A 17,335-nucleotide genomic window follows, 5' to 3' on the forward strand; every position below is an offset into this window, starting at 1 on the left:
CTGCATGCAATATGGAAATTATTGATAAATATGAGTGTACGTGATAAACGTTCAGTGAATTTATTCTCAGCATCTAGTTTTTGGTGCTATGTGCAACTTAAGGTCTGCTTTACTGTTCCAAAAACTAGATGAAGCACCTACAATGAACAATTACTAGGCTATCCAAGGACAAGTGCACCGAATAGATAATATGAACTATGATCCAGCCTAACATAATTTAGTCACAAACCATCTGAATTCCTGATAGGATTTTCAAAGGGATCTTAATTTGATTTACGAAAGATGTACAGAGATTAGCATGTTCATAGTAAAGGAGAAAGCAGAGGAACCAATGTTATCAAACATATTGATGCCTTGGTCAACTCCCTCCTTCACTCTCTCAAAATCTTCCTCCTGTTCTCTAAAGATAGAGGTCGACATGAGCTAACAATTAATTTGTTTCCAGCAGTAGACACACCGGGACATACACAGACACACACACAAATATATCCTCTCTCATTACTGAAGTATATATAATCATCCATTAAGGAACAAACAAAGGCTTCCAGATCTTGAAATCTTAAATATCTGTGACATAATTCCAAGTCTCCAATTAGGCAAACTCTTTGTAAGCCCTACTCATATACATGGATGCATTTCTATGAACCTTGGCAATATCTTTTGCCTTTGTGAGTCGATTTTATCAGGAAGATCAAGTTAATAATATTTACAGACACGGTTGCTATGAGAGTATGCTGAGATGAAAGATCTATTTGACTTTCTTAGCACAGCCCTGCCAGGAGTTAGCCCTCTATGAATAATTGCTGTTGTTATGATGTTGTTTTTACTTCTTTTGAGATTATGATGTAAAGCTTTTTAAACACAGGGTAAGAATTTCATTCAATCTGACCACGTGTATTCAGATTCAGGTACAAGCAGGTTACTGCTATTTAACTTGTGAGCTCCCCAAGAATTATTTTTCTGGAAGTAGATGAAAACAAAAAGGAAGTGAATAAACATGTGATGCTTTAAATATCACACCAAAGAAGCTCTTAGGACTTGAGGCTATGACCTTATTATTCCAAGTTTAGCATAGCTTATTTGCTGATATTACTCTAGAAACTTCTTAACTAAATTAAACCAGACACGAGATTCAAGTGTGTCCCTAGCCACAAAAGTCCTGGAAATATCAATGGTGAAGCAAAAACTCTGATTTAACAGGCTTTTCTTTATGTTTGGGATGCTGCACACCTCATGGCAAACAAGCGTGTAGGCATGTCATCATTTTCTTTCCCTCATCCTTTTCATTGGACTCTTAGTTCTTCTATCATTAAAACTTTACCAGAATGGTCATATGGGCAGGATGCCATTACAGAATCACAAGTGTCATGAGGCTGAAATTCGTATATGACCCACTTTTATTTTAAAACAAAAGTTCAGTAACTTTTCAAAAGACTTTGGAGATCATATCTACGGGGTTTTTTTTTATTATGTTTTTACTATCTATGCTGCTTTGCCACATCCAGGCGCAAACTTTTAAAGGCACTGAGAAGTGCATTCTGACAGCCCTGAGAAGGAAAGGGAGAAAGGCAGGCAAGGAGGCAAATGTTACGTATAAAAATGAGTTTACTTTTCCTAATAAAAGAAATCTGAAATTGGCCATTGTCTTTGTGTGATGCTAACAATCAGCACTTTTGGCGAGTTTCAGAACACTGGCCTCCATTACAAAAGCTAAAAATGTCCTGGCCCAGGAGTTGTTTACCCAGTATACGAGTTGCTCTAAAGTTACAGAGCTCTGGTTGGAAGAGGTGGCCTGAAGGCCGCCTCCGAGTAACTGACGTCACATTAGTCTCAGCTGCTGCTGTGACAGTGAGCTGAGTAGCAATCTGACTTGTGAAAACGCTGGAAGTTTCAAAGGGACTTGTCAGTGCTGCTCTGTGGAATGGCTGGACTTACTTTGCATTCCCTTATCTCATAAAGAATGAAGACGTTCCAAACTGAAATTTTTCTCTTTAAGACAACTGTTTCTCCACTCTTTCCTTTCATTGCAAGACTGGCCGGTAGTCAAGCATCCATAGGATAGCTCCTTGGTGCAAAAAGGTAGGTTTGTTTATAGCAAATCTGAAAGCAAGTGAGTAATTATCGGCAAGATGCAGAGGGCTGCTGCTGGCTAACTTTGAATTGTAGCTATTGTTTCAGTGCAGTGTCATTTCAGCATCTGTGCTGGTGTGTGTGTCTGGGCTGAATAACAGTGGGCGGGGTACATAACGGATTGTCCTGACAGGGGAAAAGAGGCTGTTCAGCTGCTGCGGGTGGTTTTGCCGACCCTGGATTGCGAGTGCCATGTGCCCTCTGAAACTGTGTTTTCAACTAACACTTCTCAGTCCTATGAAAAGCACTCTATCCCCCATTGTATTTCACGAAACATGCTGAAAAAGCACTAAAACCAAATTAGATTTCTCCCCCCTCTTTACCCTGTAATGAAATGAAATCAGGCTGGTGTTTGGAAAGATGAATTTAAAAGTGAACAATACCATGTGGCAAATGACTGCAATCTGTTAATTAGCTTAAATGATGCAAGTGATTTGCAGTAGCCTAGAGAAAACTGGGGAGTTTTGGAGGCTGACAGTACTTCAGATAGGTTTAGGCATGGGAATTTCTAATCCCTCAACGTCAATTAGAAGTGAAACTTCTTTGGGTCAAATGTGAGATTGGAAGTACCTACGGTATGTGGCACTCTTATTGTATATGGAACCTTTTATATGCAAAAAATCTTCAATTGTATAAAAAGTGAAATGTTTAGGAAAATAAGAACTATGAGAGGAAGAAATAACTATTCTGGGGAAAATAAAGAAGTAATGATTGACTGATCTCCAAACAATGTTTATTTTGGTTGACTGAAACTCACTATCAGTGGATGAGATGAGATGAAGAAGAATGAACTGGTAATGACTAAAGTGTAGCAAGAATGAAGTACCCCTTGGATAAAGAAGGGTTGCCGCGAGCAAGCTGCAAAGTCAGACCAGTTTGGGGGGATCAAACGTACTTATTGCAAGACCCCTGTATTACTCTTGAGTTTTTCTCATTGATAGGGCTGGAAGGTTATCAGAAGTATTTGCTTCCCATCATCACATTAATACAACTTTTTAACAATTCTGGCTTGTCCACTCCAAGAAGGGAAGTGTGTTAAAAGGGATTATGTAATGCTGGCTTAGTTGTTCAGGAAAACGTGTGTGTGACTAAGTCATGCAGCACACTCTGACCTTTCACATTTGCACTAATGAACTTTTATTCTGAATGAGATTCTGGAAGAAGTGAAATGAAACTGAGAGCCAAGGAGATATGAGGAGGGGAATACAGACAGCAGGGATCCTTCCTTCTCTCCCACACAGATGCCAAAATCTGTGGGAGGAAAACAGTGGCAACTAGGACAAAGAAAACTTTGATATTTGAAGGCCAGAGCAGTGAAACTTGAGTCTTTAAATCTGCTAACCCCCTTTGACCCATAACTTCTCATGACAAGAATGTTCTGTCCCTACAAAGTTATCAGGTCGATTTGATTTGTTTAAATATTTATATTAGGTTTATAACAAAAGCGATTTCATGTTAAATGTACTCAAACACTAGCAAACAATAAGGATTTATTCCCTGATGATTTAACTTGACATGTTATCCTTAACACAGTTAAAAAGTACTGACCACAAGGGAAAACCATGGACAGTGTGAGAGTTCATTTGAGCAGTTGTACTTCTACCAATTTATTACTTAAATGAAATAAAAATGATTCATTTTATTACGGACATGGGGAGAGGGATAGATGATGAAAAGGAAGGAGCAGAAGGAAAGACAAAAAAAAAAAAAGAAAAAAGGTATCTGTGATGCAATCATTGTGACCCTAATCAGTGTTGAGATACATTGCTTAAGCATTCTCTCTCTCTACTTCACTTAATCATTGAAACTACATGCCGTCACTCTCTGTTTTTAAAGGAAGAAGCAATATATTCAGCCATATTATGCTTGATATTTAGGTTTATGACAAGACATAGATGACAAAAAGGCTAGGTTTAAATCATCTTATAAAATTGGTATGGTCAATACTCTACAGAAATTTCCTTGTTGAGGTTTAAAACCATGGTTTAAAACCGTAACCATGACACTTCCTGGCACTTGGATTAATTCTTGTGATGGGAAGGGGTGATCCATAGATAGATTGGCTCTATAAAAAGGAATGCATTTTGTTCTTTGCAAATAAATACAGGATTCACACTGGTTCAGGAGTTACCCGTTACAAGACGGATTTAATGTATTCCTTGATGATCTTTTGGGAAGCAAAAATGTGACTTTTTAAAAACCCGGTGAGAGTGGAAATGCTTGAAAACAAGTTAAGATTAGAAAGAAAAACTGGAACTGTTTGCTATATAATTGTACGGAAAAAAAAAACTTACGGTGATTTCTGGACATTTCTGCTGTTTAATGATAGTTGGGATCAAACATGAGCTAGCGTAGTCTCTCCTTCCCAGGTAGCTTGAGATTAGTCCACTCCTTTTTTAGAGCTTCTTTGGGTAAGTCTGTGGCAGTTGCTGGATAGCTCAAATCACTCCATTCTTCCTGAGAAGTTCCAGTGGTAAATACTAGTCTCAAGGGAACTTCAGCTCACAGCTAATTACATAGAGTGGTCAGCCAACCTCAAAGTAAGCACTGTGTGCATTTTCTGTGAGTAACTGGTAGATGAACCAATAAGATTACCAGGTAATCAAGATAAATAAAAGATTAACTAAAGCAAATGAAAGCAAACTATATTCTGTACAGATGTCTCCACTGACATTTAATTGGGGGTAAGAGGGTATTTGCTATGATAAGTATTTTTGGGTCCTATCTTGTATGTAGGAGGGTAGCAAGAGAAAGGAGGAGTGACAGAGGAGATGGAAATAGTGCATGGTTAGTGGTAAAATGAGACAAGATAGCACCATTCGTAGCTAAAACTGATTTATTTTTCTTGACCAAATTAATCAGAAAACTCTTAGTACCACAGAAACATCAAAATTTCTATAGCAAATACTTGAAAAGAAGAATGAAATTGAAGATTCCAGTATTATTAAGCATATTTTGAAAGCAGAATCCTGTGTTCAGAGTTGACTTTTTTATTCTTATTAACTTGCTATAACTTAATTGTTAGATTGCAGCTCAAAACTACACTCAAAATGGCCTACATTTCTGATTTGTCTATTTGGAATAGTCCTAGACAAAAAATAAAACTAGACTTCAACGTTTACCCTATATCTGGGATAGAAAATATGCCACCATCTTCTGTGAATGCAAAATTAGCACTTGCTACTGGGATTTTAGTTGATGTGGTAATCACATGTACCCTGAATTTGATCTCTGAGTGTAGACAGAATTGAGACTCTAGTCTAGCAGTGACACAAGACTTTAAGTCACAGAAATATTCAATTAAGTTTCATTAGAACAAGTAAATGTCTTCATCAAAATTTTCAGTAGGTTGTGGATGTGGCCATACAGTTGAACTTCACTTGTCTTCTCTTAGGTACTCATGAGAAATTCTATTTTTAGCAATGTGGGTTAATAAAAGAAATATTTATATCACACCTATGCATTTAACATCTTGTGCACTATAATTTTTGCTGCCTGGCCTTAGATAGTGAGAAAAGGAGACTTCGGAATGTACATATTGCTTTATTGACTAAGTTGATTTATTTTCCTTTAGCGTAATGTCATCTCTTGTTTTGAGTCTAATTTTCCTTAGGTCTGTTTATGTGAATGGCTCTGGACAAAATTACAAAATATGCTTCCAAGAAAGCCCATGGATTTGGAACACTCTCTTTCATTATGTTTATACTAGGCTTTATTTTAACGGCAAGTGAGACTCCTTCAGATAAAAACAGCTCCAAGCTTCCAAGAAACAGTTCAGAGAAGGCAGAGACGAGCAGAAACCCTTTTTCACTGACACTCACACAGTTGCCATGGACCTGCATAAGCAGTGGGAGAACACAGAGACCAACTGGCACAAGGAAAAGATGGAATTGCTGGACCAGTTTGACAATGAAAGAAAAGAATGGGAAAGTCAATGGAAGATCATGCAGAAAAAGATAGAAGAGGTACACGTTCATTTGTTTTGACTATATTGTAAATTTCCAGCTCAGAATGTGCATTACATAGACATTTTAATTTGTAGTGGAAGATCTTTTTCTTACCCGTCTCCACCAAGAGGTGTGTGTCTCAGTGAGATTTGTTAAACAAAAATAGCATTTTCTTACTCAGTGATGTCTCAGGGACTATGCTCACTTTACAGTCTTGAAATAAAATTAAGATTTTAAAGTGTTACTCCAAAATGTATTCACTTATTATTTTCTGGCAACACAGCCTTGGGACTAAAAATTAATGTATAGTTTGAATGTGGGACATACTAGCAGAATCATAATTAAACACTAGTATTTAAGTTTTTCCTGAGATTATTATGATTAATGTTTACTAAAGAAGATTACATGTTAGATTAATCATTGTAATCAACTGGATTATCAAATATCAAATTGAAATGGGAGTGGACATGATACTTCTTTTGGCAAGGTGTAGCATATTTGTTAGTACACTTTCAGAGAGGGGTTATGAAAAATGACACATGGCTCTTAGTAGACCTTTTATTCCTGTTATACATCCCCAAACTTACTGGGAATACTTTGGTGAATATTCAAGCTTGCTCAAACTGGAAATTATTTATATTTATCTTGCTTTATTCTAGAAACAGCCATAGTATCAGTTTGCATGATTTTATGCATATTACTGAGTGATTATTTTAATAGACTCCTTGCCTTTGTTCACAAAAAAACAAAATAAGTGTTTTATATATTTCAGTGTAAACATTTTTCTTATTAATTAGCTGTGAGCAAAATACAAATTGGAATGCTAAAAGAAAAATAGCTATTAATGTGTCTGAGAAAGCAGACACTTGTCACTCACGAGGAAAGCCAAAATGTAACTCAAGGCTCCTGGCTTCCACATTGAACATTCCCAAATGTTATGGCCATCTGGGGAATGAACCAATGGGTGAAAGTCAATAATTGTTTTCATAACTCTCTAGATTCATATGTAATTGATATCAGCCTCAATTAGCAGATGTCAGCTCATTGTAAAGTGGGATTAGAGCTGATTATGATACTGTCCATTTATGCATCAGGGAGACAGAGGGCTGCAGTATTTTTTCTTCGTCTTAGAAGGCAGCTGTGGTACTTGCTATGTTTTTGCAGTCTGTGGCTTATAACCATGTGGCAGCAAACATTTGTGCTTCATGAGAATGCCTATATGTGATATTTCCCAACTTTTAATACCAGAAATATGTTCCTCTTATCAACTATATATATAATAAACATATATACATTCAGTAATATACACTTGGAAAAATCGCATTATGCCATATGCATATAAACTATGCCTTAACAACTGTGACTTAGTTCCATATACTATATCTGATGCCTGTCAGTAAGCCACAGAACTGTACATTCCACATGCCCATAGATATCTTCAGTGATTTCGCATGATAATGCCATTTAGCAAAAGGATTGATCATCAGATTGAGATGCTTCTGATTTTGCTGTTCACCCACCATCCACAGTCCTTACATTTTCATCATAAAACCACAATGCACATTTGTGGGTGCTCTGAAACTTGGAATAATCCAGATTAGACTGCAGTCCACATAAACAAATAGGTGAGCACATTAGAATTCCCTTCTGTAACATAAGGTGTTGTCATGTCACACTTGTTTTCATCTGAATGATAAGTTTATTAATTTTACGTATAATTTTGGAATTTAAAAAATAATAGTACTATCTAGCCCTCAAGAAGATAATTTACCAACCAAGAAGTCATCCATTGACAAATGTTCATGAGGAGACAGAATGGATTGAATTATGAGTGACATTGAGGACTACTCACACAGCTGAATATTGACATAATACTACTAAATCACAGATTTTAAATACATGCTTTTTATGTCAGTTAATTTTTTTCTCCTCTCCAAAAGCAATTAGAGCAACATGAAACAAGGCTCTTCTGTCCAGAAATATAAGTTTGTTTTTGAACAAGAAATTTGTTAGTAGCCAGCACAATTGAACTTGATATATGTGAGATACTTAGTAGATTTTATGCTGTATTGCAATTGCTCAAGCATAGATGTAGTATATAGAACTGCAAGCATGAATAAACATATCCAGGGTAGTATGTAGTAATATGTGCAAAGAGAACACTAAATGATTTGCTTCGTATCAAAATATTGACCAAGGAAAAAAAGCTTTAATTTGATTTCCACACAGCTTTGTCAAGAAGTAAAACTTCGGAGGAAAATCAACATGATTGAGCGTGCTAAGATCATTGATTTTGATCATGAGAAGACCCTTTCAGACAAAATGGTAGATCCTGCTTCAAATTATCCCAATTCGGGAAAAATTGAACTTTCAGAGATGAATCACAGGCACGGTCTGGAAAAAGAACATGACACAGAGCAGAGTTCACTCACTGCAGAAAATCAATCATGCAAGGAACAAAAGGCAGCCGAGATCTCCAATGTAGGCTTTGTGAATCCTGTGGCCACAGACAACCTAAAGGAATGTGAGGCCGGGCCTGATGTGGGGGCTTCTGAGAAGGAGAGCAGGAGCTGCTGTGGCGCCCTCAGCTTAGTAAGTATGGATGTAACTAACCTATAAAGCATTCTAAAGAAACGTTTACATTTCAAAGTGCTAACATGCTCTTGCTTATATGCCTAAAGGCTCTTGAAGAACTTGCCAAAGTTAGTGAAGAATTATGCAGCTTTCAGGAGGAAATTCGAAAGCAGTCCAACCACAGACGGTAAGCTGGTGAAGTTATAATTATCTTATGCTGGAATCTTTTTTAAGTTATTTTTATTTTAACAAATCGAAACCATATTCTCTTAGCATTTTGTTAGTTCATGAGTTATTAAAATGTACTATCTTCAATGGAAGATAGAAAATCTGTTCACTAATTCTTAGAGCACATTTTCACCTCTTTGTAATTTGACTATTAGGAAAAATGCTTCACTGTTTTTGTGTTTAGTTGAGGTTGACCTTCCATAATAAATCAACAAATATCCTATTATATTTGGGATTTTTTTTCAGGTGGACATGGAAAAGCATAAAAGTGCACTAATCCAGTTAAATAATATCACATTTATTTCTAGTGTTTTAATTATATACTTATAATCTTTTGAGATACTTTGTGTCTGAATGATTTATTTCTCCACCAAGCAGAGGCATACATAATTTTCTGAGTAATTTATAAATATATCCAAGATACACATGCCATAAGAAATGTTGTTTCATTTAAAAAATAATATATAATATTGAAAATATTTTAGCCAAACTGATAGATATATTTCGGATTCTTACCAATAAAGAGAGATTAACGTGAGGTCAGCACCTCCTCTGGGGTGGCAACCACAACGTGTTCTTTGTTTACTTTTAACTCCAAAGAAACTCAGAGGGAATTTTCATTCTAACTTGCCATAATTGTTCTTAGCCAATTATGTTTTATACATGATTTTTCCCTGAACTGGCCTATTGAACTATTCTGTACTCTTGTCTGTTAAAGGGAATGTATGTATACATTATAGTAAGTTGTCTCATAATATTTTATAAGTTGAATAAATATCATTGTGCTTTATATTTGTCAGTAGGATTGATTTCTGAATTCACATTCTTGTGATATTTAAGATTTTACTTAAATAGTTCACACAAGACATGCAGATTTTCTTTTCCAAATCACATCTGGTATAAAGCTCTTATTGTCACGCATTGCCCTTAGAAAAAGTTCAAAATCTTCAGATGTAATTCAAAGATATTACCATTTAATATGACATAATGGTTATCATTCTTCCTTTTCCTTTCTGTTCTGCATTATAACTCATCCATAACAAAATAAAAGTTTTTCCTTGAGTGATAATACCTTTTATTTTTTTACTTTTTTTTTTAAAGGCCATTCACTCAACTAATTCTCCTACATTGGATTTTCTTCTAAACTAAAATGACACCTTCCATTTAGAATTATTCATAACCCATTGCACTTTTACTCTGATTTCTTACCATTTCACAATGTCATTTCAAATTCAACAGTAACTGGAACCCACACTGCACAGTGAATACAAACTTAATAGACACAAGTAAGATTATCGCAAGAGGAAAGCAGTAGAGCTGGGAATGCCAATAGCAGAAACCCAACAGACCAATTAGTTGAACTGGAGTACAGGTTAAGTTTTAGGTTAATAGAGAAAATGAGAAGCAAGCTTCAAAAAGTTAGCTTGTGTCTGATTTATACAGCTTCAAATTGAGATTGAGACTTTATCCTCCAAGAAAAAAGACTTGAGGGGCAGGCATTTGGTATAATGTTGAAGATACTGCTGGGATACATAAAATCCATATCAGGCCTAGGTTCAAGTCTCAGCTGTCTCCCATTCCAGCTTCCTGCCACTGGGCATCCTGGGACGTAGCAGGTAATGTGTCAAGTGGCTGTTTCTCTGCTACCCATGGTAGAGTCCTGGGCTGAGCTCTGTGCTCCAAGTTTCCTCATGATTCTCCCTGGCTGATTGGAAATTTGAGAAGTGGACAAGTAGAAAATTTTTTAAAAGTTTGTCTCTGTCCTCTCCTTCCCTCTGTCTCTCACATAAATAAAGTTTAAAAATTAAAAAAAGGGGGCCCAGCGTCGTGGCCTGGCGGCTAAGGTCTTTGAAAGCACCAGGATCCCATATTGGTGCCGGTTCTAATCCCAGCAGCCCTTTTTCCCATACGGCTCCCTGCCTGTGGCCTGGGAGAGCAGTCAAGTATGGCCCAAAGCCTTGGGACCCTGCACCCACGTGGGAGACCTGGAGGAGTTCCTGGCTCCTGGCTTAGGATGAGCTCAGCACTGGCCATTGCAGTCACTTGGGGAGTGAATCATTGGACGGAAGATCTTCCTCTCTATCTCTCCTCCTCTCTATATATCTGCCTTTCCAATAAAAATAAATAAATCTTTTAAAAAATTTAAAAGGGACTTGAAGCTTTGAGCTAGATGTTTATATATAAAAAATTATATTTGAGGAATGTGTGACTGCTTTATCAGAAAATGATTGCTTACACCATAATTTCATCCATAAGTTTACCATATATAAAGTCAGCACTAATCTACCATGTTTTAAAATTCTTTAGGATGAAGTCAGACTCTTTTCTCCAGGAAATGCCAACTGTAGTTAATACGCCTTCTGGGGACCACATGGCCAACAATGGAAAGTACATCCTTCCAGTCAATATATTAAAAGAAAAAGAGAAAAACAGGCGGAATCTGAGCTTTATAAAACTGCTCCAAAGCAATCCTATGAACAGAAGTGGAATTGACCTGCAAAGAAATGAAGCCCCACCAGTCCCTCCTCCAAGAAGCACTTCTCGAAATTTTCCCATCTCATGTTCTGAAAAAGCCTATGAAAGTTTAAAGGACTTTTTAGGTCACAACAACTGGGTGGCCCATGAGGATCCTCATTTCCTTTCAGGACAGCATAAAATGTCTACATTGTGTCCAGATAAAGGGAAGAATTTGAAAGATGGTAAATTTTCCTCTTTGGAACCAGAGGTGAAAATGGATGGCAAGCCTCCATATAAAGATGATGTTGGTCTTCATGTGTGGTCATATGACACTGGGAAAGGTGCCAAAAAGAGCCCTTCTGTTCCATGGCTTCAGAAAACCTGCTCTGCCACCAATAAGTCAAAATATGAAAACATGATCCCTGCTCACCCTGTTAAATCTCATGCTGATCCTCATGTAAGGAATGACGGTAGTTCCTCCATGACACAGAGCAGTGGCCCACTTAGAAGCTTCAGTTGTGGCTTTGAAAGGACTACCAGGAATGAAAAGCTGGCAGCAAAGATTGATGAATTTAACAGAACTGTATTTAGAACAGATAGAAATTGTTATGCAATACCGCAAAGCCAAAACTACTCAGAATCACATGAGGATCTTAAGCCTTGTGACACCTTAACCACACATAGAGGTAACATACCAAAAACTGACAGTATTTCCAGTAGTGTGAAAACCAGCATCCACTTGCCTGTGCCCACAGGAAATTTGCCTGATAATTCACCCAAGAAACCTACATCTGGTCTTGTCAGACAAATGCCAGGACCCACAGGCCTTAGCAGTTATCAGAATATGCTCTACGAGCATGACTGGAGACCAAGTAATTTGTCTGGCCGACCAAGGTCAGCTGATCCCAAGTCGAATTATGGTGTTGTGGAAAAGCTGCTGAAAACCTATGAGACATCAACACAGTCTGTTTTGCAAAATTCGACATGCTTGCAAGATCAACGGACCAAATGTAATTCCAATGTTAATAGTGGTGCGGTATTAAGTCAGCATTCAGAAATGCTCCCAATGGAAGAAGACTTTGAGCAAAAAACATCTGTGTGGGGGGTACCACAAGTGAAGCAAGGAGTAGATCGGAAAAAGATAACAGAGGTAAGAAAGTAAATATTATATCTTGGTGGAACTGTACCTGTAGTTAGCAACAACTGAGTTGAATTCATTTGCCCATTCATTTAAACAGAATATAGGCATGGGTTTGGCATCTTCTGTGTATCTTGATGCATTGCTTTGCAGTAACTATAATTGAACAAGAACTTTAAGGTATAATCTTTTAAGACTGGATATAGTATCTTACAACTTTTTTAAAAATCTGAAATGAAATAACAAATAGATTTTGGATGAATCTATGACCCTCAAGATCAATTAAAAAAAGAAGGTTTATTTGTTCTACTTGAAAGGCAGAGTTACAGAGGGAGAGGGAGAGGAAGAGAGAGAGAGAGAGAGAGAGATCTTCTATCCACTGGTTCACTCCCCAAATGGCAGCCAACAGCCAGAGCTGGGCTGGTGTAAAACTGGAAGTCAGGAGCTTCTTCTGCTTCTCCAGCATGAGTGTAGAGGCCCAAGGACTTGGGCGATCCTGTGCTGCCTTCTACGACCCTTAACAGAGAGCTGGATAGGAAATGGGGCAGCCTGGATTCAAACTAGTGCTTGTATGGGATGCCACACTGCAAGTGGATAATTAGCATATTATACCACCACACCAACACCAAGATGAAGTATATTTTAATCAAATTGTGTATTTATTAATTTATACAATTTTAAGATTTAGAAGATTTCTTTAAAGAAAAATCTCAATTGTTTAGTATGATTAGTTCAGCCACACTCTCAGCTTCAGATTAATCATATGGATTTAAACATGGCTAAATACCACTTAAAACAGTACTCTGTAGTTTTATCTGTGGGTTAGAAGACGCTATATTTTATAGAAGCTAGATCATTCTAATTTGTATGTATCCTTAACATAGAAATTGCCAAGGAAGGATGGGGTATCTAAATAAACTATTATCATTTTTATTTGTATATAAAACATCATAGTCTCTCTTTACAATGGGAGAAAAAGAAATTAAAGAAATTTATATTCACATTTTAAGAATTACTCAAAAATTCCTTTTGATACACGTAATTTTAAGATCTACTTACATGTAGGTTCAAAGTGATAAGTCATAACTGTTACCCAATCCTTCTGAAATTCTAGTTTTACATAATGCTTGTGTATGCTGAATGATTTTAACCTATCATGGTGGCCTCTTTCTGGTGTCAAAAATTATTTTTATGTGCTTTCAAATCCTGCAAAATTTAGTGGCTTCATTCCATTTTATTAGAAACCTTGCCTATTTCCATAAGGTATTGCTTTTATATTTTGTATCCTGCATTTGTATTTTTTTGTTTTCCAGTTGAGCTTATAAACAGAGAAGGAAAACACAAACATATATATAATAATCAATCAAAATTCTCAATAACGAACATGGAATACTCCTAAATGTCTTCTGTGTTGTATTGATTGAGGATTTGGAAGGGGAGCCTTCTACTAAAGATCACAAGCTTGTCCTGTAACTTTTAAGTTAAACAAAAAATGCGATCACTTTCAACCAGTTGAGAATAAATTAGTGATCACTTTAAGCAATTGAGAAACACTGACAGAGGTATAGTTTAAAAACAAAGATAAAATACAAGATTTTTACTGATTTTGTGTAAGAAGTGTTGACATGACATAGATTAGCAGCAGTTTCTTTTATAAATCATTTTTTTCATATTTGGGCTGGCATAGTGGCATGGAGAGTTAAGCCAATACTTATTATACTATTTCCCCATATGGAAGACAAGGGTTCCTATCCCTATTGCTCTACTTCTGAACCAATGTCCTTGTTACATGCATGGGAAAAGTAGCAGAAGATGGCTATTTGGGTAGTCAACCAATGATTTTTTAATTAATATGAAATATTATAGTTTCCTACTAAGAAACATCTGTAGTTCCATATCTGTCATTGAATTTGAACTTCTGGATCCTCAACTCATAGTTAGTTCTACAAAGACACCAACTGTGTTGAAATCTGTCTATGTGAATGAGATCTACAAGACTCCCAGTGCTATATTTCACAGTAAGATTGAATTGTTTTGGTGAAAATGTTCAAGATCGCAAATATTAGAGAACTATTATCTTTAGTGTTCAGTGCATTCTCTTTCTTCCTAATTGGCCACATTAATCCCTTGGTTGGGATCCAGGGTGTGTGCAGTCGGGTGTCAGTACCTGTACGGTGAGATGAAGGTCTTCCTTTGTGTCCTAGGATTCCCTGGCAGTGACATCCTCCTTCGCGAAAGGGTTTTCCCGACCTGCTAGACCAGCAAATCGCCGCCTCCCATCCAGGTGGGCAGCCAGATCACCGTCAGCACCCCCTGCCCTACGGAGAACTGCCAACAACTACCCCATTTCTCCTGGATCTGAGGCAAAGATGGTCTAAGTCTCTGGCCTGGATTGCTAGATTACAAAAGCTGTCGTCCTGGTGGCCTCACAGAACAATCTGAGTGCTTGCAGCCAGTCTTATTTGATTCTGTATCTTTCAAGGTCACTGGAGAAAATAACTTAAACCTTAACTTTGCATCAGTCTTCAGTGTTTTTAATCTTTGGAGCAGTTATTTTCCTGTGTTTTGATTTCTTAGACCAGAATTTTTTTAATGTCACCCTCATTAATTTCTGAATATGAATTTCAGTTGAAATAATGTGTACAATATTGTATATTCTAACTTTCTTGCAAGTGGCAGAAAGCAAGGTTATGTGCATGGCTCTTTGTAGGTGCATGTATTGACATAGGAAATATCCTAGTGTGTCTTTAGGTAAGAAACATGTATGTGCTAGTGTTTACTTTGAAATTATAACATGTATACTTATATACTCTTTGTGTTTATTTAAAAGTTTTGAAAATATACAGTACGGTTTATATTTTTAGATCTTTTCATAGGTATCACTGAGGTCATTTGAGATACATATATTAATTAATCACTTCCATGGCCCCCCACTTCATTGATAAACAAGCATTCTAAACACATCTAACAGTGGTAGTTTTCTTAATATGACTCATAGTTGTTTAATCCATGTAAGAATAAACACTCTTGATCTCCTTTTGTATTCTTTCAGGCAAAAATGCCACAAACCGTAACAAATCTGCCTTCTGAAATAAGCATAAAATGTTCATGAAAGCTTTGATGTAAGTTTCAGTAATCCAGCTGGGCTCTGACAGTGTAGTGATCTGCAGAGTCAGTTTTATGAGACCGGCTTATAAGTGACATGCTGAAATAATTTATTTTGTCAACTTCAGTGACAAACATCACCTAAATGGGATGTGAAAAAAATGAAAATATGCTGAGTTTTTATTTTTGTTAAAATTGTCGGAAGCTTATGGTTTTTCTGCTTTATCTGGAATCATACATGATTCGAGATAAGTTCAGTTTTCCATTTTAAACTATTAGCTGAGATTAGAAAATAAAAGACTAATAATTCACTGTTTTTATTAATAACGAAATGCAGGAGTAATTTCACTGAGAGTCGAACTGTAATATACTTATAGTGTGTTACAAAAAAAAGCGCCTTAAGCTAATGTATGGCATCATTTGCAGCTTAAAGAACAGAACCACACATTTTGGCATTTTATGCAATTTGCATACAGTGATCATTAAAGATCTATGTTAAGAACTGATTTAAATAGGAATGATGAATTTTACTTGGAAGAGTTAAGAAGCAACTTTACTGTCCACTGTCTCTATAGAGAATTGTTTTACTATTACTTAAATACTTATTCTAAGTTTTTGTTTTACTGCCAGAAAATGTTTAGTTTTCCCTATCCCAAATGTATTCAAAAAGCCATCTCTTTATTCTGATGGTGTGGAGAAATTCACTTCATTCATCCTATACCATTCCGGAAGGTAAAGTAAATAATTGTAAAACAGCAAGCTGCCTTAAAAGGCCCCCGACTGCAGCATGGTGATGCTCAGATTCATGCTTTACCATAAGGGGAGTTTCAAGAGTGAAGCTGAAATAACCTTCTAGGATGCGAGTTTGGATTGGATGGCAAGTAAAGGCTATAGATCCACTTTTTAATTCTTGTTTCCTTCAGAAATATCCTTTTCCACAGTAGCCCTATCAAATAAACAATCTAGAAATCAAATGTTATCACTCTGATAAAATGCATTATAACTACAGTGGAGGAAATGCAAGAGGGATTCCTGGGGTCATATGAATATGTACCAATTAAGAAAACACCGCTGCCTACAGTGGTGCTGTGGGACTCCATCACTGTCCTCCTGCACCCCAGAGCTGTGTAGAATCTGTGCTTCTTACCTTTACCTACAAATCAGAATATTGACAGTTTCTGAATTATCGCTCTGTCGCATGATTCTAATGCAAAATTTCAAGGAGTGGAAAGTAGAACTCAAGTTGCTTAATAAATAAAGCAAAGCAAAATATGTGATGACCAGAAGATTTAAAAGAGATGATGTTGCTATGTGAACGAAGGGATACTCTTGGGTAATCCCTTTTCTTCCCTGGAATTTGCCTTTCTTATCTGTAAATTATAGGTGTTATACTTATCATTTAAGCCACTTACCATTTGAATGAGGCATTGATTTTAACAATTAACAAATGTGTACCAAATCAGAATATCAGAACTAAAACATTTCGTATCTGCTAGTCCAAACCCTTTATTATAAAACTGAAGAAACTAAATCAGCTTACGTAATGCTCTGTGTAAAATTCTTACGTAAAATTCTCTTTTAAAATATTTTATAAATTTTTATGGGAAACTATCTATCAGGTAAATGGAAATTATCCTTGAAAATATTTTTTAATGTATTGTGATTTTTAACTGGTAGTTTTTCTACTTTGAATGAACATTTTCTTCTCAACATTTCCTTCATTATGTCACTATTGAGGGCCTAAATATTTAATTAC

General features: G+C 36.4%; 1 protein-coding gene across 1 annotated transcript; it reads left to right on the plus strand.

Annotated features, from left to right (window-relative positions):
- Positions 1-1,867: 1,867 nt before the first annotated feature.
- On the plus strand, positions 1,868-14,858 carry KIAA0408 (KIAA0408 ortholog). The gene is made up of 6 exons (XM_004587311.4): positions 1,868-2,079; positions 5,840-6,095; positions 8,307-8,669; positions 8,759-8,838; positions 11,187-12,486; positions 14,679-14,858. The coding sequence occupies exons 2-6, from the start codon at positions 5,961-5,963 to the stop codon at positions 14,850-14,852; spliced, it is 2,052 nt and encodes a 683-aa protein (XP_004587368.2). The 5' UTR covers positions 1,868-2,079; positions 5,840-5,960; the 3' UTR covers positions 14,853-14,858.
- Positions 14,859-17,335: the final 2,477 nt, after the last annotated feature.

This window comes from Ochotona princeps, chromosome 1 (assembly GCF_030435755.1).
Source record: "Ochotona princeps isolate mOchPri1 chromosome 1, mOchPri1.hap1, whole genome shotgun sequence".
Lineage (NCBI taxonomy): Eukaryota > Metazoa > Chordata > Mammalia > Lagomorpha > Ochotonidae > Ochotona > Ochotona princeps.

What these genes read in the sequence shown, in the direction of transcription:
- KIAA0408 (XM_004587311.4), top strand. Translation starts at nt 5,961, where the DNA reads ATGGACCTGCATAAGCAGTGGGAGAACACAGAGACCAACTGGCACAAG. An exon ending in GCTGTGGCGCCCTCAGCTTA is followed by an intron (nt 8,670 to 8,758) that starts GTAAGTATGGAT and finishes ATATGCCTAAAG; the next exon opens with GCTCTTGAAGAACTTGCCAA. An exon ending in AAGCAGTCCAACCACAGACG is followed by an intron (nt 8,839 to 11,186) that starts GTAAGCTGGTGA and finishes AAAATTCTTTAG; the next exon opens with GATGAAGTCAGACTCTTTTC.